Below are 24,406 nucleotides of genomic sequence, written 5' to 3'. Positions count from 1 at the left end.
TGCTGCTAGTATTGAACATCCAATCAATAGATCGAACAAAGTTCTACGTATGCCCGCCTTGAACTTTTCTAAGCATATAAAGCAGAAAACCCATAGCTTGGTTAATGAATTGTTATACAACTTCTCCTCTCTGCTGCCATATGCATAGATGAAACCGGTAGGAGTTTTGTGTCCTGATCTGAAGAAGATATGTAATGAAGATATGCAGCCCCAGGCGAATATACTAGGAATGTGTACCTTGTACAAAGGTGCACATTTTTGGATAATATTATGGGGCCTATACTGATTTAAATGTGTTGTACAGGTTCCTCTGTCCGATGTAGCCACCTCTGCAGTGAACATGAACAGCCAGAAATGCACCAAAATAATGCTGTTGACTGAGTGAATAAAACAAATATAAGACAGTTACAATATTATAGCTTAAATTAGAAAAGTCATGTTTTGGTATTTTCCCGACTAAAGCGAGGGATTATTTGCATATAATTATTGCAGAACAATTCCAAAGGTTAGCGGCCAGGTAGGTAAAGGTTCTGCCTCCCTGTCTAGCCTACCTGACCGTAGGAATGTTGACAAGCTGGGAAGCTTCTTAGCAAAGATTTCGTGCAAGTATGTATCAGGTGAATTAATGATGTATATAGCCTGAAAAGCGCTTTGGACAAGTCATAAAGATTTGAACATGTTACATTTTGTCCAGGGGGCGTGGCTACGACTGCAATGGAGGCAGATGAGTTCGGGTAGAGCTCTTCCGGATGCTCCCCTGAACAGGCTCCTACCTCTGCACACAGCCGCCGATGGAAGCAATAAATATGCGGACTCAGACTCCGGATGCTGTCCCAGGGCAGCGCTGTGGTTTTTAGCTCGCCTGAGCCCCATTATGCAGTTCCCGACTGGTGAGGCCACACGCTCCGTGATAGCAGTGGGGAGGACTACAACCACGTGAGTCCGGGGACTAGCTCCACCCACAGGGCCACAGAAGATGGCGCAGTTGAATTATGCGGACGGCGGCAGACTTCGGCTGTGGCTCCTACCTCAACACTGGCCGCTGTATGCCTTGCTGTGGATGGGGTCCCGGCTGTGCCTCCCGCCTGCTTCCGTTGTTGCGCCCCTGGCCTACCTGCTGCCCGCTGTATCGAGAGAGGTGGGCCGAGCATGGTGGTGACGTCCGGACTGCCTCCTGCAAAACTTTGAGGGCCCACTCCTCTGCCGTGCGGCTGCCTACTGATGGGCGGCGCGGTCTGACTGGGGCTGAGTGACGCTAATTGTGCGGCCCCAAGCTCAGATTCTCCCCTGGCACGGCAATCGACTGATGCAGGGATTGTGAGGACATGGCGTGGGCAGACGCTACCTGATATAACTGCGCTGGTGTGACTCGGCGCGATCAAAGTGGATGGCCCCCTGCTGTTGGGCTGAAACGGGGATTGCCTGAGCTGACTACACTCGCGCCGAGTGCTTGATAATGGTGAACCCCCCGCAGGACAACAGAAAATAACGGCTGCTTGCCTCTTACCACCCTCACGTGTGCTCACTGATGGGAAGCAAGATGTGACTGGGGTCCCTGCTGCACTGCTAACCGACTGTGAAAATCCGAGTGCCTTACGGTCCATTTAATACCCATTGTGGTGAAGGTGGGGATACATTGCACGGTGGCACCGCTCGAGCCGCCCTGATCATCATTGCCCCCACGGTGTAATCCTGGGATAGGAGCCCTGTTCTCAGGAGACTACCTGCTGCACACCAACAGAAAATACTTGCTTCTCTGGGCACCACAAAGCAGTTAACGTGAGTGACGCTGGGGACTGAGTTGCAATGCTGGGCTGCACCTGTGATTAAATTGGATGGAGAGCCCTGCCACAACTTCCAGGGAAACTGTGTGAGGCCACTCGGGAATCCTTAGATAGAGCTGTGGCGAGGTTCCTGGTGAGGGATGGGCGGGAACCGTTGGATGTCTGATGGGCACGTATTGCTGTTAGTGAACCGAAGACTACAGTGACACTTGAGTTCTGATGGCATCGGGGTGGGATCTCCCAGGGTGCAAAGCAGCATAGGTGCATAGTCGCTGCACCTAATGTCGGGAGGCACCCGGACGCGGACCGGTGCAGGGGGCGCACAGACCCTACCGCCGCCAACTAGGCACAAGATGGCGAAACAGGGGCCTACGGATCAAACTGCAAATAAGCTGGATGCGGTGCTCACAGCAATGGAGCGACTGGAATAAACTATGAATCAGACCCGCACCTCCCTGGAATCTAAAATCGACAAGGTGGCTATCGACCTCACTCACTTACATGCAGACCATTGGAAACTAACGGACCGCAGCACTGTTTTGGAATCTACGCTCACTGACATAAAACCGCAGGTGATACAAACAGATAAGCATGTACAAGACTTGCTGAACCGTGTGGAGTTCCTGGAAGGCAGAGCCGAGGATACCGAGGGGCGGGCGTGACGCAACAATGTACGCATAGTAGGCGTCCCGGAACACTGGGAAGGGAGAGAGCCTGCCTTACACGTGGAAAATTGGCTCAGAGGGATCCCTCTCACCATACTTTGTCATAGAGCGCGCTCATAGGGTTCCGGCGAGGGCCCCCCCTGCGGGATCAAATCCTCGACCCCTGCTCCTCCAGATCCTCAAGGATCGAGATCGTGACTCTATCCTGCAGGAAACTAGGAAGCTCCAAGACATTCATATTGACAATCACAAAATAATGTTTTTTCCGGATTATCCTATCCAGGTGCAGCGCCAGAGACTCTTGTTCATGACAGTGAAGAAACGCCTTCGGCAAAATGCCTTGAAGTATTCTCTGTTGTTCCCGGCACGCCTTCGGGTGGTCGCCAACAACAAAACACACTTTTTTAACACGCCACAGGAAGCGGAGGACTGACTGGACACCTCCACCAATGCGGGGCCTCGAGATAACACTGCTACAGCAGCAGTGCCAAAGCTGAAAGGCCCCTTCCATCGCTGCTGGAGAGAGCGCAGAACTACGGGGATGAGGACACCGCCTTCACCACCTGTGGGCCCCCGCTCGGAGCTGATCCTTAGCGGACAACGAGACGCCTTGCAGGCGGTAGCAGAAATCAGCGGCTCGCTGGCAACGGAAAATGCATCTAACTCCAGTCATCGGGACCTGTCTAGCGATGACGAACGGATATATGGCCTGCAGAATTCACAAGACTCAAATGAACAACTAGATGTCACCCCACAGACGGCAGACCTCATAATATGAACACTGTAGGATCCTGTAATTGAACGGACTACGAACTGAGGTATTGGGGTAGCTGTGTGGGGGCACGCTAATGACAGCAATGTAGACATATGTGATGCACGGTACTAGAACTCTATTTTGTCTGCTTACAGATGTACAGACATCATGCTATAAGGAGGGGCAGTGGGCCCTGGTCGCATACTTTGTTATTGATTTGTGGTCACATACGCACACACCCCACTTGGAGCGGATCCCTGAGTTAATATAGACAGTCTGCCTAGCTTATATAGTATTTTGCTTGATAATGGGGAGCCTCTGGGAAGCCAGGCACACGAACTGTGGGCAAATGAAGAGTAGTACGCAGTGCACCCCCTGGATCATTTTGACTGTTATCTCCAATTGGAAGTTTGGACGACTGCTAGTTGCATTTTCGCCCTTTTGGTATTAGCCATGTTTATATTTTCGAATTATTGTTTTTATCGTGAGATATCATCTGTTATGAGTGGAATCATGCAATGTATTACGCCACAAGCCAGCATGCTAGGTAGGATGTGCCATACTAAGTCATATTTAATGCACGTATCAGTCGGGCCGTTACAGGCATATGATAACTTGAGGTGTTGCAGGGACCATGTCTTCATTTAAGATAGGTAAATGGAAGGTGAGGGGTATGCATTCGCCATCACATGGATATCAGATTTACTCATACCTCAAACGGCATCATATACAAATATCCTTGTTGCAAGAGACCCACATGGCCAAAACGGAGATACAGCACTTACATCGCCGCTGGCGCGGCCAACTGTTTGCCACAGGGTACTCAGCTTTTGCACGAGGTGCGCTAATATGGGTGAGGTCAGGTGTTCCGCTTAAGGTTACACAGTCATTGATAGACACGGAGGGGAGGTATGTGATAAATAAGGGCACACTGGATGGCCGAGCTATAGTACTTGCGTCACTATACGCTCCTAATACAGAACAGACTGCATTCCTCGACAGGATATCACATATCCTGGCGTCATGGCACGATGCTCCAATGCTACTAGGGGGAGATTACAATAGCATACTCGACATATCACTGGACCACTCATTTCCTCCCCTCCCGGGTACAAGCACACATCTTGCTATGAAGGCACTGAACAATTGGGCAACACATTGGCATCTGAGGGATGCTTGGAGACACCGCCACCCCCATGACAGGATATATTCCTATTATTCAGGGGTTCACGACTTGCATGTGCGTCTAGATCGTTATATGCTCTCGGAAGCACTGCTCCCTCACATATCGGCAGTTTATTATTTGGGCAGGAAGCATTCTGACCATAACCCACATATAATAGAGGTGTTATGGGAACATCCTTGCCCGCCAGTCCCGACTTGGCGACTACAGCCAGACTTTCTATTGGATGCACCCTATCGAAACCTACTAGCTGCCAACATCGCACGGTACATTGAGGACAATACCGGCACAGCCACGACACCTCAGATAGAGTGGGATGCATTCAAAGATGTCATTAGGGGAGACTGCGTCAGGCGCAGGCGGGCATGCAGAGACAATTGGAGACAGATCTTACACGCCTAGAAACTGATCAGCTCCGAGGGGAGGGAGCAGCGTTGGAGGGCAATGCTGCACCTTTAGAGAACCTTAGAGAAGAACATTGCTAGATAGACTCAGCAATTTAAACTATGCAGCACACTCTGCACGCACCCACCATATGGGAGACAAACCTGGCAGGTTGCTGTCATGGCTGATACAGCAAGACATAGCCGCCGCACCCGTGACAGCCATACAAACAGTACAGGGGGTTACGGTACATACACAAAGTGATATACACCGCGCTTTTGTGGAACACTACTCCACACTCTATAGATCTTGTTCGGTAGCTACGGACACCGACATACAAGACTTCTTATCCGCCCTAACGCTGCTGCAGCTAGCAGACCATCAACAAGGGAAATTGGGTGCCCCTCTGCTGTCGGAGGAAATAAGGGATAGTATTTATTCTCTTTCAAATGGCAAGATGCAGGGCCTTGACGGACTGCCGGCTGAATTTTATAAGGCATATTCGGATGTGCTGGTACCAGAATTGCTTCGGGTATATGAGGCGGCTCTAGAACGTGCAACACTCACACCCAAGCAAAATGAGGCCACGTTGGTCTCTCTATTAAAGCCTGGCAGAAACCCTGAGCTCCTGGGCTCTTATCGCCCTCTAGCTCTGTTAAATACATACTATAAAATCCTGGCCTACACCCTTGCCAAGCGTATTGCCCCGCTTGTACTGACACTGGTACATGCAGATCAGAATGGATTTGTCCCTAACAGAAGCACCTCCCTAAATATTTGTAGGCTGTTTAGAGTTCAGAGATATGCAGCAGAGACCTGGCCTAGATCTGGCTGCCTAATATTAGACCTGGAGAAGGCCTGTGCCTCGCTGGAGTGGTCTTATCTAGCAGCAGTCTTGCGTAAGTATGAGCTGGGTGATGACTATCTACAGTTGGTGCAGCTACTATACCAACGCCCAACAGTGAGGGTCCGCATGGGTAGGCTCATATCAGACGAAATAAGGGTGAGACGAGGAAATAGGCAGGGGTGCCCCTTGTCCCCGTTGCTCTTTTCTCTAGCTATGGAACCTTTGGCGGCTCTCCTCTGAGAGGGTGGCGCGGATTGGGGTATCCCTCTGAACGATGGATTGCCTACAGTGTCCCAATATGCAGACGACTTGTTATTATATATACGAAACCTGCATGCTGTGCCGCCGGCGATATCAGCATTGTTCAGCAGCTTTGAAGCGGTGTCAGGTCTCAGGGTAAACTGGGCCAAGTCAGGCGCCTACTTTTTCTGCGAGAATGTGACCGAGGCAGACATAATCATTAACGAGACTGCACTAGACTGGTATTCGACCACGTTCAGATACCTCGGTATATATATCTACAGGTCCCCAGTAGACATACTGGAGGATAATCTGGTTTGAGCCATATCCTCAATAAGAGCACAAATGCAATTCTGGAAGGCACTACTACTCAAAGTGATGAGCCGCATCACCTTAACTAAAATGATAGTACTACCCAGGCTCTTGTATTATTTTGCAAATATTCCGGTATTTGTCCCAGTGAGACTGTTTAGGGACTTGGAGGGGTTAATCCGAGGCTTGATCTGGAATGCGGGGCGCCCTAGAATTGCATTACAGAAATTGTATGCACCCTCGGAAAGTGGAGGATTGGCAGTACCACATCTGGAGCTCTATTACATAGCCGCACAACTACAGTGGGTCGCGAAGTGGCTAAGCGGGAAAAATGTAGTGGACACGGCGTCTGGGACAACAATCTGGACGCAGACCCAGATATGCGGATTGTTTCACCCGCTGATGAAAATTCCCCGCCCGATGCAGATACATATTGAACTGGCACATAGATATTGCAGGAGAAGCCTTCACCTCAAGACACTCCCCTATGCCCCGACGCTACCACTCATAGGGACGCCTAGAGGTAGGGATCTCATAACCGACACGACATTGACACCTTGGACTGAAGTGGGAGTGGAGACACTGGGAGATTTGTACGTAGACAGTACCTTGCTGCCTTTTGCGACACTAGCAGCAGATACTGGTTCACCAGTGGGCCAATTTCTCCTATCTGCAACCATTTCGTGGGCGTTTACACTAGCATGGGGGGACATGACAAATGAGCCACCGACACATCAACTATTGCAGTACCTACATGTAATGGGGGAGGGGTCGCATGTGATACACTGGCTGGTGCAGGCCCTGCTCAATCATGTATTGAAGCCGCTGCAAAGACTTCACACATATTGGACTGAGGACAGAGGCCGTCCCTGGACTGATAAAGAATGGGAACGAGTTTTAGCCAGTGCCACACATATACCACGTAACTCACGATTCAAACTCATACAAACATATATATTACATAGGGTGTATCTTTCACCAGATAAAATTAATAAATATTTTAATATCAACACTTCCGAATGCCCAAGATGCCACCTCCTAGGAGCTAACCTACTACATATGCTGTGGCCTTGCCCTCTGCTTTTAACTTACTGGCGTGCGATATCGGAAACACTCACTACCTGCACCAACACAGAGGTACCTGCCACATGGGAGGTCTGTATCCTGGGGTTTTATAAAAGATATAAGGTAAATAAAGCAAGCTTCATATTTCGAGACTTAGGCCTCATAACAGCAAAACGACTTATAACTAAGAGATGGAAGCACAAGGATCTGCCAGAGGTATTACATTGGACGAAGTCCCTAGAAGTGTGGGCACAGGCAGAGGACACCACCCTACACAGGGAAGAAACGGCAGGGTTGCGAAAGTATCTCATTACACAGACCTGGGATGATATGCTCAGAACTCTCATGTGCTCCAATGCCACTCTGCAGGCACCTCCCGCACAGCAGGCGGGACCTAGCGCCTGATATGTCACCTGAAAGTAGAGGAAGTGCTGCATCTGTATGCTATCCCAACTACAGCAGTTGGGTCAGACACAAACCTCGCATTCCTTAAAGATGCTAAACGGAAGCATAGGTAACCCTAGCATGTATGCATCGCATGAAAACAGGAGCAGCGGCCCGTGCTCAATAACTGCACACTGGCCTAGACATGACTGCACCCAAATGGCACACCAGGTATTTGATACATATTCCCTCAGCAAATTGATGTCTCTTATCTGTTTTGATTTATTATTGGTTGTTAAAGGATTTGGTTGAAATGTTATAAAAGAAGAAATCTAATGAACAGATGCGGCATTTATATATATAAGGATCTGTTTGTCCATGAAGCTTTCTATGATGCAATTCAAAAGTTGAGATCCAATATGAACAACATTCTCCTATAAACATTGCGATTTTCTCGCACTACTGACTGCTCTTATGAACAGGCATACCAAACACTTTTATCCTAGCCCTCGATTGGAGATGACAGAATGTGCGGGCCATGAGTGCCCAGGACGATTAATAACTGCATGAGCATCCATATACTGTAGGCACAAATGACACCATGACTATGTGAAGGAAATGAGCTGATCTCTCTGTGCAGTGTCATAAAACAAGAGATGTTATTATGAATGCGATGCTTATAGAAGCTTGACAACTTATGTACTGTAAAAGATAAAATGTAATAATTAAGATATTAAAAAAAAATGATACATTTTGTCCAAGGAAGCCAGTGGTGTGAGGCTAAAGAAGCAGAAATAGAATTAAATCTGGACATTTTTAAGATCAATCTTGTGTCAGCATTTTGGACTATTTGAAGAATGTTTAGCCTATGCTGAAAAGGCCTAGATAAAGATAGTGGGCATAGACAAGCCTTGGTGATACAAGGGCTTGCACAATTGCTTTACATGCATGAATTGGTATCTGAGGAAAGATTTTATGGAGCGATTTAAGGAGCGCAAAACAGGCTCCTGCCACTTTACTGACATAGTTTTCATATGGCAAAGTGTCATCAAATATCCCTCCTAGGATTCTAGCTGCCTGAGTGGGAGGCAGAAGGGCTTCCATTCCACCAGGTACATGGAGATGTATTAGTTGTCAATGTTTAGAAGCCAGATCCTCTGGAAAAAAAATATTATGTTTGTTCCAGTCATGAAAAGTAAAACAAAATTATTTCCCCAAAATAAATTCCAAGTGGGAGGCACATCAATCAAGTAGAGCTCTCTTATATTTGCTCTGTGGATTACTTTCCTCAACAATTTGTGGGAGTTTAAGGCACAGAACTGCCTGTCAAACTGAAGCAAAACAATATTTTCCAACTTTGGCCCTTTGACAAGCCTATATCTAAATGTGTGTGTAGTGGTTCTATGTGGTTCATTGTCCCATAACATTTGTTGCTGAATATGTGAATAAGATTGTTCTTGCATGTGGTATCTTTACGTTGCTCTCTATCTCCTATTCTTCTTCATCGCCAACTTTCCCTCCATGATTCGTCTCCTCTTCAGGCATTCTAATTATCTTGGTACCACATGAATCTCTTCTTTTATTTCCCGTAATGTTCATTTTTTTAGCACTATCTATCAATTGAGATTGCTCTCTTTTTAATTTCTATGTGTTATTCAGTAGAACCTTTTATTTTCACTAATGATAATAACCAGTTATATAGCACATATGCTACAGGTGCCTGCACAATTCATTATTTATGCTTAAGGGAATGCAGGGTGTTAGCCTTAGAGCTATTTATACAAGTCTCCCTGTCCCCCTACCCCGCTCACATGCAAACTAGCCTGATCTACTTCTTGTCCAATTTACCCACCTTCACTTGACCTAATTAGGCTTAGAATACAGGAACAAAACAGTAGTTAATGCCTACACTATAAACCTTCTGATAGACTGAGTCTGTTCACAACAAGAGGAAATATGTCACCCTTGTCATAACTCACAGGCATGACCTGCTTGTCTGTGGATGAATGCTGAGTCCACTGAACTTCATTACGCATGTCTCTCTTTATCTCAATCATTGCTCTTTGTCTGACTTTAATTTAATGAAATACACAACACAAGTATTTCATAGAACCTTTTGTCAATGCATTTTGAGATCTCTAACACCAAAATAAATTTGCCAAGTTTGTCTAAATTTGTAAATGTTGACAGTGAACCGTTTATTTTCAGAATACCCCTTCAGGAAGCAGCATTTTCAAAATCCAAGCAGTGGACAGAGACACAGGTTCTGGGGGAAGCATCACATATTTCCTGCAGGTATGTTTTGAACACAAATTCCTATAGTCTAAGGTATTTAGGATCTGCAGTCTACCTTCTTTCAAAAACAAAGTTTTCAATGATTTCATTTTGACACTGATAGCGGGTTCTTGCATCTATGAAACCTAATATCAAAGGTGTGTATGCATATGTAGATCTTCTCGCAAGTATATCCACACCTACAAATACACCTATGTGTATATCGCCTTGTGACTAGAGTTCACCACTGACACTTGTAGATTTACACATAGATGTAGGCTTATGAGTTTCCAACCCTCTTAAATGAAGGGGTGGTTACTCCTTTAAAAGAAATTATTTACATAACTTTACTTGTGTTAGTGAGGATCTCAGCCTCCCAGACAGAAATCTCCCTAAGAGGAAAGTTTAAGCAAATTCATTTTATATGATAAAAATGTAGACTATTATTTTTGTTTAATTATAAATGTGAAAACACATTTCCGTAGCTCCTATTCATGGGGGAGCACCACAGTAACAATGGAGAACACACATGCACTAAAATGTAACATATTATCACATTTTAGTAAATTTTTTTTTAGACACTTTATAATTACATTAAAATAAATTAAATGTTAATTTCACCCCACCCCTTACAGTATCAGTGACAATCTTGGATGCAGCTATGTATTATTTTATTTGTGATTTAAACTATTTAAGAATAAGTTATTATTTACAATATGTTTTAATAAAATGTTACACTGTATACTAAAAATTAACATTTACATTTATTTTAATTTAAATAATGTATAATAATAAACTTAGACATCATTTAAAGTTTAATTCTTTTAATTGAACATGTACTTTATTGCAATTTATTTCATATGTTTCCTTAAGTGTTAGTGTTATTGCCTGTCTCCATTGATTTTTGTGGAAGTGAGTTGCAGTATCAGTGGTGGTTGGCCTTGTGTGTGTTTACTACAGAGATGGAGTACGTTTGAGTCTCTTTTGTCCGTAGCACTACTGTGATAGATTACAATGTTTATTTTGTGAATTGCAGTTGTCGAATTCTTGTTTGGTTGTGTGTCTGTGTTGTATGTACAGACCCCTCCTCTAATTTTCCTTAATCTCACCCATTTAGGAGTAAATATTCCCATTTTCCAAACACTCCCTCATTGTCCCTCCCATGTTTATCACTAAATCCTTTACCTATTTGTGTGGAGATCTCAGCCACTGGAGTGTAGAACTCAGTACACAAAAGATAAAGGAGGTGGAAGTGGAGTTCTCTAGGTAGATTGTGATTGTATTTTGAAGAATTACTAGTTTATGCACTTTTCTGAATTTTGCCCCATGTCTTCATTCTCTCGCACCATGCTGTAACAGTGTTAAAAAATGTCAAAATAAACATCATTGATTCTTTTAATAGGCTTTGCCTGAAGAACAGGTTCAGAAAATGATTGCCAAACTAATTTCTCCTAGTAGGCAACACAAGTACTAAGTACTAATGTGCTGACTGCGTATTCTAAATAGATTTTGTTGTTAGTTCAATTTATAGTTTAAATTCAAAGAAAACAATTGGAGAAAACATATGCTTGTCTCTTAGCTTTGGTATTTCATGTAAATTGAGGTATGTGGAGTAAATGTTGAGGCTGTGCCGTGGACATGAGGAGTTTGAGAAATCTATTTACTGTAGAGAAGATTTACAAAGGTTGCAGGAGATAGGATAGAAATTAACTTCTTTGGCTTAAAATGATTGGAGTACAATTCTGACTTTTTTGGATTTCCAACAAGATTTCCATGTGTATTCCTGGAAATCAATGACTGTCAAAAGTACTTATATAGGTAACCTTCTTTTAATATACAATTTTCAACAAGTGAACATTTCAGAATGTGGAATTGGGGCACTAAAATACATTTGTACTTGAATATTTCTTTCATATTACAAGAAATATTTCCCCTTTGTTGAAATCCCTTCCTCTACAACCTCCATTCATTTTGGGGGTTTTCTGTCGCTATATCCACTGTGAAAATGATTTATGGTGCCCCTTGACATAAGTATCTTAAAGTGCATCCAAGGTGAGAAAGCACTTTCAAAATGTAGGCGAACGCCTACAACTTTGCTAGTTGTGTGGTCACCTGATTGAACAACATGGAAACACCCACACACTTGCCAACAAGGATATTCCTCCTGACTGGCACGAGTTTGGTGTGAACAAACCATGTTTTTCATGGGAACAACCCAGCATTCTCTATCTGTGAGCCAACCAGGAATGATTTTTGCTGTAAGCTTACAAATAACATTTTGAATCGGGCTTCTTTATATGTAAATTCACAAGCCTAAAAGTTAAATTCAGTAGTTTTGGCTTCTATATATTGAATACTTATGGTGTTGCACTAATGATATCTTAGACTGGGCTCACAGAAACTGTAGTTCTAGGATTATTAGTGGAGATCAACTCTAAATCTATAAAAGTTGTAGGAGTTCTATGAAAATGAAGGGCCCGACTTATAACAGTTTTTGCTCAGATAAAGTCAATTAAAGGTCCTGATTAGTAGTATAGATGCTATTTATTACTCCTGATAACAATACCATTGGGTTTGTTATTTAGTGAGTTTGATAAATAGCACCTATTATGAGTTTCCAGCCATGTTTACTAAGAATGCACCAGTGAGGTGGAAAGATTTCCTTCTCTCTTCTGTTACTTTGAATGGTTTAAGAAAACATGAAGGGCCTCATATGCAAAATTCTTTTACGATTTCAAGCCTACAATTCTCAAAATTGTAAGGTTCGCAACTGCAAAAGGGCTTTTGTTTGTGTACAAATGTGTTTTTATGAGTCAATAAATAATTTCCAAATCTCAAATATGAGGGAGAGGGAAAGGGGCACCTCCCTCCTATTTCCAATTTAGAAAGGACTATATGAATGGTTTACAACACCAATTGTGATTGCAAATCATTGATGAGTTGTTAAACCAAGTTAGAGTGCTAAATGATTTGATAATTGGAATGGGTTTATTTGGTAACCTTTCTCTTTTGAGAATGATGTTGGCAGCCTCGGGGCAGTCATCCCCAGTGATCCAGGGGACCTCTGCCTGCCCCACCTGCTCTAAAATGAAAACAAACCTTTTTTAAGCAGCAGTGGCCTCGGTAAGCACAACAATCTGTTTTTATACAACTTGGTTTGGAATGCAGTCACAGGAATGGTGGCCTGTTGTCCCTTGTGGACCATCACCCTTATTATTACCCTTATGATTGCCGCCAGTCACAGGGAGTCACAACCTGTGGCTTTCGTGATGTATATTAATGAGGTGGGTTGACCTGTGATCCCCTACGATTGGATATTTTGGAAACTGACCTACTAGTACATATTCCGTTCACAAAAAGCACACAATTTGCGACCACTTGTTGCTAATGAAATAATAGTACTTTACACCCAGAATTTCTTTTTTGTTAAGTTAGAATTTATTGAGAAATCATGAACAGCATTTTCTAATTACATAATAAATGAGAAAAAACAAAAAAGAATAAATAGATTATAAAGTGTACAATTAAACTATTGAAAAAGATATAGATCCTATTGAATATACATCTTATGCTGTAAAAAAAACTATTGAAATGCATAAAAATGCATTAAGAGGTCAGGAAGTGGAAGCGATAGAATCAAGATAAAATGTTATCAGAGTAATATAAATAAAAATAACCCACAAAACAGTAGACATATTCAAAAGAGAAATAAAACATTGGATATATACATTTATAAATCTATAGAAAAGACAAAGAGATGAGTTCAAGGTGTTTTCACACTTCAGCAGAAGCATAGTTGGAAAATGAGTTAGAGTGGAGCCATGAAAGATGTTGCTTTATGTCTAAGGACATGGGAGAGACATAATTAGTCTCTAGCCTATGATGAGAACAAACAACACTCCACCAAGATTTGAAAGTAACATTTTGAGCTTGTTTCCAATTGTATGTTATTAGGAAAAAATCAACTGCCAGCAATGAATCTACTAATTTATGACCTTGAGTTAACTGAGACCAATGAAGATCTAGACCTCCCAAGAAAATTGTTGATAAGGAACAAAGAAATAACACATTTTTAAATCTTGTCAATTTTTTGCGATACCAGCCTCCAAAACTGGAGAATAGAAGAATACTTAAACAATATATGTTTTAAATCTGCATTTGAAAAAGTTCAGTACCAGCTAGATGAACTTAAATCTGAGGAAAATTAGTTTAAGGTAATGGGAATAAAAAATAAACAATGATAAACAAAATTTAAAGTTTGTAAAGTGTTTGCAGCCTGTGTAGTTTTATAAAGTTTAAGCCACATTTTATACCACACAGCAATTGGTCAACATTTCAGTAAATCTGTTTCTCATGTCAACCCTGTCTTTGATTTAATTCTGCCATTAGAAGCACTTAGCAGTTTATAAATATTAGAGGCTGAAGGATTGGAAGTTAACAGTGGAAACTAAATGTATCAGATTTAGGGGAGGGAGAAAATGTTTGGGGTAATTTTGAGATATAATCAGTTAAGGAGGTGCAGAGGAGTTCATATTGTCGTCTAAATTTAGAAGGTAAGGAAAATATAGTTTGGAGATGAAGAAAAGATAAAAATCTGATTGTTATTGAAAAACTGCTGTAACCAACATAATCCTCTACCTCACCAAGTTTTCCAATATATAGAACGATTTTGAATCCAAATGTGTCTATTATATCAAATGGGTTGTTGTTAAAGAGAAGCAACAGCAGAATAGGTAGGAGGAAGGAGAGGAGTCATAATGTTACAAGATTGGGCAATGACTGGAGTATGTGCTTGTAAAGTATTTGCTGTAAAAGCCACTATTTTATTAAACTTAAATGGGATAATAAGAGACTTTTCTAACAATATCCATAAAGAAGCATGGGGGGGTAATTCTGAGTGATCCAGTGCGCAAATTGTTTAAGGGAAAATGCAGAGTGATACTGCTTGATCTTTAAATCTCCCCTCAAATGTATCTTTTTTTAAAAGTTAATAGAGCTATATGGGGTGATTTACCTTTCCAAAGACATTTAGACAAAAGTGAGTCTATTCTTTTAACAGATTATTCAGGTGTATGAAGTGGAATCATAAAAATTATGTAGAGTATCATGGGAGCAAGCATACTTTTAATAGAGTCTAACCTGCCCCACCAAGAAAGAAAGAGTGGGTGCCACCATATGAGTATATCATTTAAAGTCCTTGTAATATGATCAAAGTTTAATCTGGTTGTGTCTTTAATTGTCTGTGTAAACCATATTCTAAGATATTGATTTTTGTAAGCTGGCAAGTGAAAAAGGAATGAGCAAAGAGCTGTTTATTATGTAAAATATCTAAGGGAAATATTCCAGATTTATCAGCATTCAGCCGGTATCCTGCTAATTGGGTAAAAATTGAAAACTTGCTCAAGGAATGGAGGAAGGGATGTGGTGGGTTTAGAAACAATATAAAAGGATGTCATCCGCATCGACTGACATTTTGATTTGCTGTTCTCCAACTTGAGATTCTGATTTTGGATTTTGATTAAAAAGGGTTCCAGTGAATAATGAAAAAAGGGTGATAAAAGACAACCTTGACGCACTCCTCTAAGCAAAGGAAAATAATCAAAGAGGATACCATTAACAAAAGTGCAACATTATTACTTGTATACGATAAGGAAATTAAAGCAAGTAATTTAGATGGAAAACCAATCCATTTCAATGCATGGAACATTAAGCCCCAACTAATCCTGTCAAAGGCTTTTTCTGCATCCAAAGCAATAGCAGCCAGAGGATAATCCAATGGGAGTGCCTTACCCAATACGTTGAATACGACAGGAGCATTATCAGATGCCAATCGTTCTCTGACAACACCAGACTGTTCTCAGCCTATGAGATCCGGTAGAATAGGATCAATGCATATTGCAAACATTTTGGTGAACATGTTTTTATTAGTATTAACTAAAGAAATAGGACAGTAATTTTTTCATTGTAAATGATCCTTTAGAGATATCTGCACCCAATGGTTCAAAATCATTATTTTGGGATTGGGAGGATGCAATAGACTGAAAATAATTGGTCAAATCTGATTAAGAAAGTTGTGTGTCTGGGAAGTGTAAAGTAAAAAAAATAAATTGATCAATTCATTTAGAATAGTTTTGTCCTTAAAAAAACTGCCCCTTCTTTACTTATTAAAGACTCTATTTCAATGCAATCTTTTTTGACTTTTAAATAATTCAGAAGTAATTTCACCATCCAAATTTGGCCACCATAGTACCTTGTACTACTCTTCAATAAATAAGTAGAAGCGTAATTTGTAGTTAATTGATTGAAAGCTAACTTGGTGTCTATTATGTTTTGTATGCAAACTTCATTGTTTGACTGATAATAGGTGTATTCCAGTTTTTAATTTTTTTTTCAAGAAGTTGGTTTGTTTGAGTTTCGATTAGTTTTTTCTTATGTGAAACAAAATTATTAATAAAACCTCGAGCAGCTGAATTAAAGGAATCCCATATCATGGCAAAAGAAGAGTCAGTTGTGTTGTTGATAATGAAAAGTTCTGAGCCAAAATCTTCAAACTAAGAAACACATTTAGCTTCTAACAACAAGGACTTATTAAAACACCATGTTCCTGGGTGTGGTGAAAAGGGAATAAAATCGAAGGCAATGTATGCTGCAGCATGGTCTGAAAAAAAAATTAAGCTATATCTGTATTAAAGGTATGTTGAACCAATGGTTTACTGAAAAAGAGATAATCTACTCAAGATTGAGAATGATGAGCTGCTGAATAGAATGCATATTCCCGAAGATCCAGGTGACACAGTCTCCAAATGTCAACTAAGGATTTGTGTTGAATGGCTGATCGAAATTTTGTATGCATTTTATTAGGGACAAATTTGACTTCAGAGTGTCTATCTAATTTGGTATCACTAACTTGATTACAATCACCACCAAATATAATATAATCATAATCACATCAAAGTAGTTTGTTGGAGATAGTACTCCAGAACAGAAACTGTGCCATAAACATTGAAAATTGAAATTGGTTTGTTATTGATAAGTAGCTTAACAATAATCTATCTACGGTCAGAGTCATGTTCCTAGGGCATAACTGAAATTTGCAATTTTTTTATGACAAAGAATCAGTACTCCATTCTTTTTCCCTATTGCAGGTGAGCTAGTAACATTTCCAACCCAGCATATTTATTTTTAGCTTGGCAGCCTCCAACTCAGAAAGATGTGGCTCCTGAAGTAGTGCTACATCTGTATTAAGTTTAGTTAAATGTGATAATACTCTCTCTTTTAATGGGGTTGCCTCAATGTTCCATAAATTGTAATTTAAAACTTGGTATAAAGCATGCACATTTTAATTTCTACAGTAACAATATTGATATCAAACTGGAAATATGAAAACAAGCAAAGAATCAAAAATTGGAGAAGGTAGAAATGATGCTTAGTAAGGAAAAGGAAAGCCAGAAAGAGAATAAAATGAGGTAATCAAGGACAAGTGGATGTTTTAGAGTGAATATACAGAATACAGATTTTTTTTTTTTAATAGAGACAGTACAAGTCATACAAATGACGACTGAAAAACATACCTAGGAATACAAATAAAGATGAGGTGGAGGGTGGTAACACCGGAAGACGATGGTAACAATATCTTTACTCTAGCTCTAAAGAAGTTGCTTTGCCGTAGGAGCTAATTATCTAGAAAGTCACTTTTTTCTGTAACTCCAAAGTTTTGCACATGTTTAATATTCAAGCATCACAAAGCCAAACAGGTTTAGGGATTACATGTTTTACTAACTAAGGTTGCTCATTTTAGTGAATAGACAACCCTAATTTTCTACATCAATACTACCTCACAAACATTGAGTTGTAAATATATTTACTTGCCATCTTTTACAGAAAACCACTTCCACAAGTACACAGACTGACAGGAAGGCTACCTGACCTGCAGTAAGCAGTAGTCAGACTTGATTTGTGCCTGTGATAGGAAGGCTTTAGATGGCTCCATATTTTAACGGAGAGAGCTTAAGTTAGCTTTCACAATGGTAAAGCTAGTCAGTCTAATCTGAAACTTGTCTGCCTTTACCAATAGGTGTAGAAATCTATGGTGGAAGCACTAGAGCCCCGTCAATTAGGGCACAGTATATACAGTGAAGACTGGGGATTTACCTACAATAAAGATGAAATGATCTTAAATTCTTCTATTTGGTTGTAGTAGTGTTGAAAATGTGAATGCTAACATATAATAGAAAGCTAGTACCAAAACCACTACCCCATGACTAGAAAGGTGGAATGTACACATTAAACAACAGAGTGTAGAACCTGTTACCTCCCTCAGTTCATTGACATACAGACACCGATGTCAAAGGTAAATGGTTCTGAAAAGCTCACTGTGTGATTTTATGAAAATCTGAGGTGTGAAATAAGGGCCTACTTACAAGATGTAAAAACATGTGCCCTGCTGATAGCTTCATGACCTTTCAGATTCCCAAAAAACATTTGTCTAGCCACATTCAACTATCTGAACCTTCTCTTACACATTCTACTTAATCAGTATGTCTTATCCGATGCTCCATCACATGACTCTTAATTGTTGAGTACCAATCCTGTGAAGCCAACAATGCTACTTGCCAAGAGCAAAACATATAGAGAGCATGGCATGGTTGGACAGACTGAAGGTGTCATGGGGTTGATGCAATCACTGTGATGCAGGTATGGAATACATCCTGACCATGACTGACTTAAATTGTACCTAAGGTAAGCACAGGTATATCAATTTATCATCCAAAGTATGGAAAACAGACGGGGAACAACCTTTACAACGCAACTGTTACAACGCACTACACTTACAACACATTTTTTACAACGCATAATCCATTACAACGCACTACACTTACAACGCATGACACTACAACGCATTTTTAAAAAATACCTTTACAACGCATACCATTCCAACGCCTACCATTACAACGCATAATATTACACTACACTATCCAACACTTACCCTACTGTTGCACCCCCTGGAGTTAGAATAGTAATTTTTACCCCTATACTATCCAACACTTACCCTACTGTTGCACCCCCTGGAGTTAGAATAGTAATTTTTACCCCTATACTATCCAACACTTACCCTACTGTTGCACCCCCTGGAGTTAGAATAGTAATTTTTACCCCTATACTATCCAACACTTACCCTACTGTTGCACCCCCTGGAGTTAGAATAGTAATTTTTACCCCTATACTATCCAACACTTACCCTACTGTTGCACCCCCTGGAGTTAGAATAGTAATTTTTACCCCTATACTATCCAACACTTATCCTACTGTTGCACCCCCTGGAGTTAGAATAGTAATTTTTACCCCTATACTATCCAACACTTACCCTACTGTTGCACCCCCTGGAGTTAGAATAGCAATTTTTACCCCTATACTATCCAACACTTACCATACTGTTGCACCCCCTGGAGTTAGAATAGTAATTTTTACCCCTATACTATCCAACACTTACCCTACTGTTGCACCCCCTGGAGTTAGAATAGTAATTTTTACCCCTATACTATCCAACACTTACCCTACTGTTGCACCCCCTGGAGTTAGAAAAGTAATTTTTACCCCTATACTATCTAATACTTACCTTAAATGCAATTAAATATTATGCGTTGTAATGGTATGCGTTGTAATGGTAGTTTTTTAAAATGCGTTGTAGTGTCATGCGTTGTAAGTGTAGTGCGTTGTAATGGATTATGCGTTGTAAAAAATGCGTTGTAAGTGCATGCGTTGTAAAAGTGTGCGTTGTAACGTCATACATCCAAAACAGACAGTTGTGTCCCACAAATCTTCACTGAACCTATTCACAGATGGTTTGTGCTCCCAAATATTACTGCAAAATAAGAATAATTGTCAGAGACACAGGGCTTTATGTGGAATTTCTTGTTTCTTTTACACAACGGAGCACGCACACAAAATATAAAGAATTATTCTATAAGGCTTAAATTTGAGCACAGCATATGTAAAATGTCAGTCTTAGGGTGGTCTTCCCTCAAACATTTTGCTTGCTCCTCCATTTCTTCGGATCTCCTTTTTGTTGGTCTTAGGACTCTGCACTTTACTACTGCTAGCCAGTGCTAAAGTGAGTCCGCATGTGATAATCAGTGTGGTAATCACTGAATCTGCATTAATCCTGATTTTCGCTAGAAAACGCAAAATGTGTAGTATCTGCTGCACTCACTAAATTTTCCATTGAAGGATATTGAAAAGTACTATATACAATAAATACCACCCACTTTTATGACCTACTTGGAATTGAAGCTTTATGGCCCTCATTTTGAGAAGGTCTGACTTTGCAGCCAGGATACTGGTATGCCAGAATTAAGTTTACTAGCTTATATCTCCTTTGAATAGTATGGCCCATACAGAGTTCTTCTCCAAAATGATGAATAGCTGCTCATACCTCGATTTACCAGGTGTTGTACCATGCAGTCTTTCATTTTTTCAACAACAAAATTAAAACGCATGTGTTTTTAACCTGCTTTGAGCAGGCTGAGTGTAAGCAGGACTGGAAGTGACAGAGTGAGGTGGCAGGATAGGGCACAAAGGTTCATGGCACAATTGAGTCTTTCTGAAGGGAGCATTATCCACTTCCCATGGACTGATGCCATGGCCAGTTTTAGCGCTGGTGCAACAATCAATTTTGCCCCCCCTCCTCAGATCCTCTCACAACCACCCAGCAAAAGTAGTGCCCCTCATCTCTCCATAATCCCGTTCTCACATACATTTAATTTGTTTTAAGGCACTGGTAAAGGCTGGCTTTACTAACCCACTCAGCTATGCACATAAAATACAGATCTGTTGTTTGCACCAGGTATATTAACCCTGTGCTATATTTTATGGTGAGTTAAAACTCCGACCCCTCTCTCTAGAAGGAACATTAATCATCACAAGGGCTATCTTGACATTTTTATTGTTGCCTGAAAGTTGGACGGTCAATGAACTCTACAACAGGTTCTTTTAAATCTTAAGTTATTGCTAAACACAACACCGCTCCTGAGGTCAGTGGACCCACCACCCCTCAGGTCGGCGCCCAGTGCGGCTGCACCCGTTGCACTTCCCTAAAGCTGGCCCTAACCCTTGCATTGGGTGGGCAGGGGACAGGCATTACTGCTGCTCTCAGCACCTGACCTGCAGCAATTCTTCAAGGCCCTGTATCTCCTGGCACTGAATTATTCAGTCTGTAGTTTTCGTACCTGATGACTCAAGGAAAACACTTAATAATTTTGACATGCTTTATTTCAGTCGCACTTAACATTCAGAGTGAAATAACAGAACTAGTAATAAGGGCCTGGGTGGTGATATTTTGACACATTCTTGCCAGAATAATGGTTATCATCAATTCGATGGATTCATGAGTCATAGCAAAGCCTCTAAATCAAACCTTTTCAAGCCTGCAGCCAAATCACTGGCTACAAGAGAATAATTAGAATATGTCTTTCACTGTGCATCACCTCACATTTATTCACTGCTTTTAAATAACCATCAGAATGGCATGATGTCACAGCAACATCAGGATAGACATCGCACAGAAGAAGAGTACTAAAACCAAATTATCAAAGGGAAAGAAACCCCTATAAGAATAGATGTACAAATAAATGTGAGGCACAGATTGGGGGCATGAAGATGAATATTACATTGTCACTAAATAATCTCTTTTTCATGTAACGCATTACTGTATTTCCGATTATAGTCTAGCAGGCCTTCTTGATTTATCATCCTTGCAAACGACTCGTTAAGAGGACATACTTGTGGCTTGTGTAGAAGGAATTCAGCAATTTCGACAGGCATCATTTTTCTACTCTCCCTTATGGGTTTTTGATCAGCAATAAAATACTGGCATGGTTCCTATGAGGTCTAGAACCACAATTGTATGCACTGAGGACCTGATGTATGAAATTTTCATTTGCAAACAGTAGTCACAAATTGCACACAACGTTTTGCGAATAGAAAGGAATTTTGCAAACTGACTTGTAAACTAAAAGGTTGGTTCATAAAGTTTCAAATAGTAGTGAGCTGCAATTGGACCTACCTTATCAATATTCATGAGGTAGATCACAAATTGCAACACACCACAAATGGATGCCATCACATGGATGGAGAGCTGCTGGACCACCATGTCTGGGATTGCAATTTAATGCAGCCTGTGTTTCTTAAAGGAAATAGGGATGCATTTAAAAAAACAAATGTGTTTGTTTGTGTGTGGTCTGTGCTCCTACGGACCACTGCCTACTCCCCAACAAACCTTATTTCTACATTCACAAAGGGGAATGGGTTTGGAGGGGACTCCTTCCCATTTTTGAATGGGTCACCATCTCCTTGCAGGTGTTGGTAAAATGTCAATGATTTGCGGATAGATTTTGGAGGCAAAACATTGATACATATGAATAACTATTAGGAAGAAATGCCCTAAATATACTCCTTTTAAATAGCAATTTGTTATGGGTTTCTAAACATGTTATCAAGTCATAACATTAGCTTAGTACATAGGAAAAAGCCAATTTGAGGTCACAATCCATGTGATTTTGTGGAACACAGGCTTTGCAAATGCAAAATGGATTTGTATCTCAGGCCCTGAGTTATTCAGCAACTGTGAGTTGATTTAGAAGATCCAGACAACGCAGTTTAATTTCTATAGAAAAGTGTGCATGGATTGTCCAAGTCAGGAAAATAACGGTGGACCCTGCGGTGCGGTTGGGCCCTCAACACTGTTCTCCTGGTAGGATTCTCCTTTGGGCCGGCCAGCTGCAAACAAATCTAACACTCAGAAGCAGCAAAGCAGTCATGGAATGGGTAATTGGGACCCCCTCACCTTACCTTGCAGTGGGGGCCCTTGAGGTTTTGTTACACCTCTGCCGCAAGTCAGGACCATGCTATGACCGTGAACCTCTGATGTGACATTGCTACTTTTCACTCATACCCTGGTAAACACAACATGTATTTTAAACATATATTTACTTACACATAATATTGATTTTAAAGCACTCAAGTAATAGCAAATATCATACATTTATTGAAACGTGGTACAATTAGAGAGTGTCAGGTACAGGCAGGAATCACATGACTATTCAGGTTATTTCACAAAGGGTTTATTGCCACTTGTTGGTTATAAACAAACACAAGTATTCCTCTTCTTCTTGGGGTTTGCTCTGCTCCTTAAGGCTCCAACTTTCTCCACTGGGAATGTTGTTGACCCAGGCAGGAGGGAGAGACACAAAAAAACAAAAACAAGGGTCAGGGCTATGCGCTATTGCTCATATGTGGGACAGGGAGTGGGGGAGACATTACACTCGTTTTACAGGCTCGAAAGGGTGCTTAGTAGTGATAGACCGCCACCAAAAAGCAGGAGAAATACAAACAAGCCATCATTCTAGTAAGCTCCCGAAGGGTTTCTCTTCTGATTACTTCGGGACGTTACTACCACCTGCCTTCCACTCCCCAGGAATCATGCATGCACCTGTGTGAGCCACGCTCCTCCGGTAATGTGGCTGGGCGACTCGTGGGGACGTTGGCCTCCTGACATTCCTTCGCGAGGGTCACAGCCAGAACCTGGTCTCTGTAGGTCGTCTTTGCACGCCGTCTCCCCTCGTGGTTGCCGTGTAGTGTCTCTTGCCTCTGGCTTAGCAGGTCCTCCCTTCTAGTTCAACTCTCTCTTCCCTCCCTCCTGCACTAGACGTTCGTCTTCTTCTGGCGTGACGAGATCACTCCTCCAGGGGGAGTGGCTTGATGACCCCTCCAAGCCAGGTTCTCCAAACTTAAAGGGCCCATAGCAAATATATTTAGCATAATCCTGAGTGTAATGTACATCATGTGGAATCAACGGTGCGTGATCAGTGTAAACGACTAAAAGCTTCCCCTCCAGGGAGTACCTGCATTTTTCTACCACCCATTTGATTGCAAGGTATTCCTTTTCAATCACAGAGTAGTTTTGCTCTCTCTGGAAGAACTTGCAACTGATGAACAGAACAGGTTTCTCCAAACCTGCTGCAGATTCCTGAGAAAGAACTGCCCCTATACCTACATCAAAACTCGGTTTGCAAAATAAATGGTTTGGAAAAATCAGGGGAGAGTAGGATGGGACTGCTAGTGATGGCCTCTTTTAGGCAACGGAAAGCCTTCAGGACCTGTTCTGGCGGGTTCAGGGGTCGTTCTTTGTTATGCCCTTCTTTAACAGGTCCATAAGCAGACCTGCTATCTCGGAGTATCAAGATATGAACCACCTATAATAGCCTAAGAGGCCTAGGAAGGCTCTCACTTCTCTTTAGGTCGTCGGAAGGGGTGTATCTATGATGCCTTTTATTTTCTCCTCTTGGGGTTCTATACACCCATTACCCAATAGATACCCTAGGTATCGTACCTTTTAAAACTCAATTCTGGACTTCCTGGCATTTACATGTAGGCCCACTTTTTGTAACTCATGGAATATCTGGTGACAGTGTTAGAGGTGTGTCTCCCAAGATGGACTGAATATGACAATTTATTTAT

The 24,406-nt window shown here is 41.5% G+C and overlaps 1 protein-coding gene across 2 annotated transcripts in view; it reads left to right on the top strand.

Moving 5' to 3' along the window:
* The window catches only part of CDHR1 (cadherin related family member 1), a 428,602-nt gene that overhangs the window by 198,306 nt on the left and 205,890 nt on the right, over positions 1–24,406 (top strand). For both annotated transcript variants that reach the window (XM_085608499.1, XM_085608507.1), the window contains exon 6: positions 9,827–9,913. In XM_085608499.1, the coding sequence (XP_085464625.1) occupies positions 9,827–9,913 (87 nt within the window). The remainder of the gene's footprint in view (positions 1–9,826; positions 9,914–24,406) is intronic.

The sequence above is a fragment of the Triturus cristatus genome, chromosome 1_2 (assembly GCF_964204655.1).
Source record: "Triturus cristatus chromosome 1_2, aTriCri1.1, whole genome shotgun sequence".
NCBI classification, from domain to species: domain Eukaryota; kingdom Metazoa; phylum Chordata; class Amphibia; order Caudata; family Salamandridae; genus Triturus; species Triturus cristatus.
This window is presented reverse-complemented; position numbering and strand designations above follow the sequence as displayed.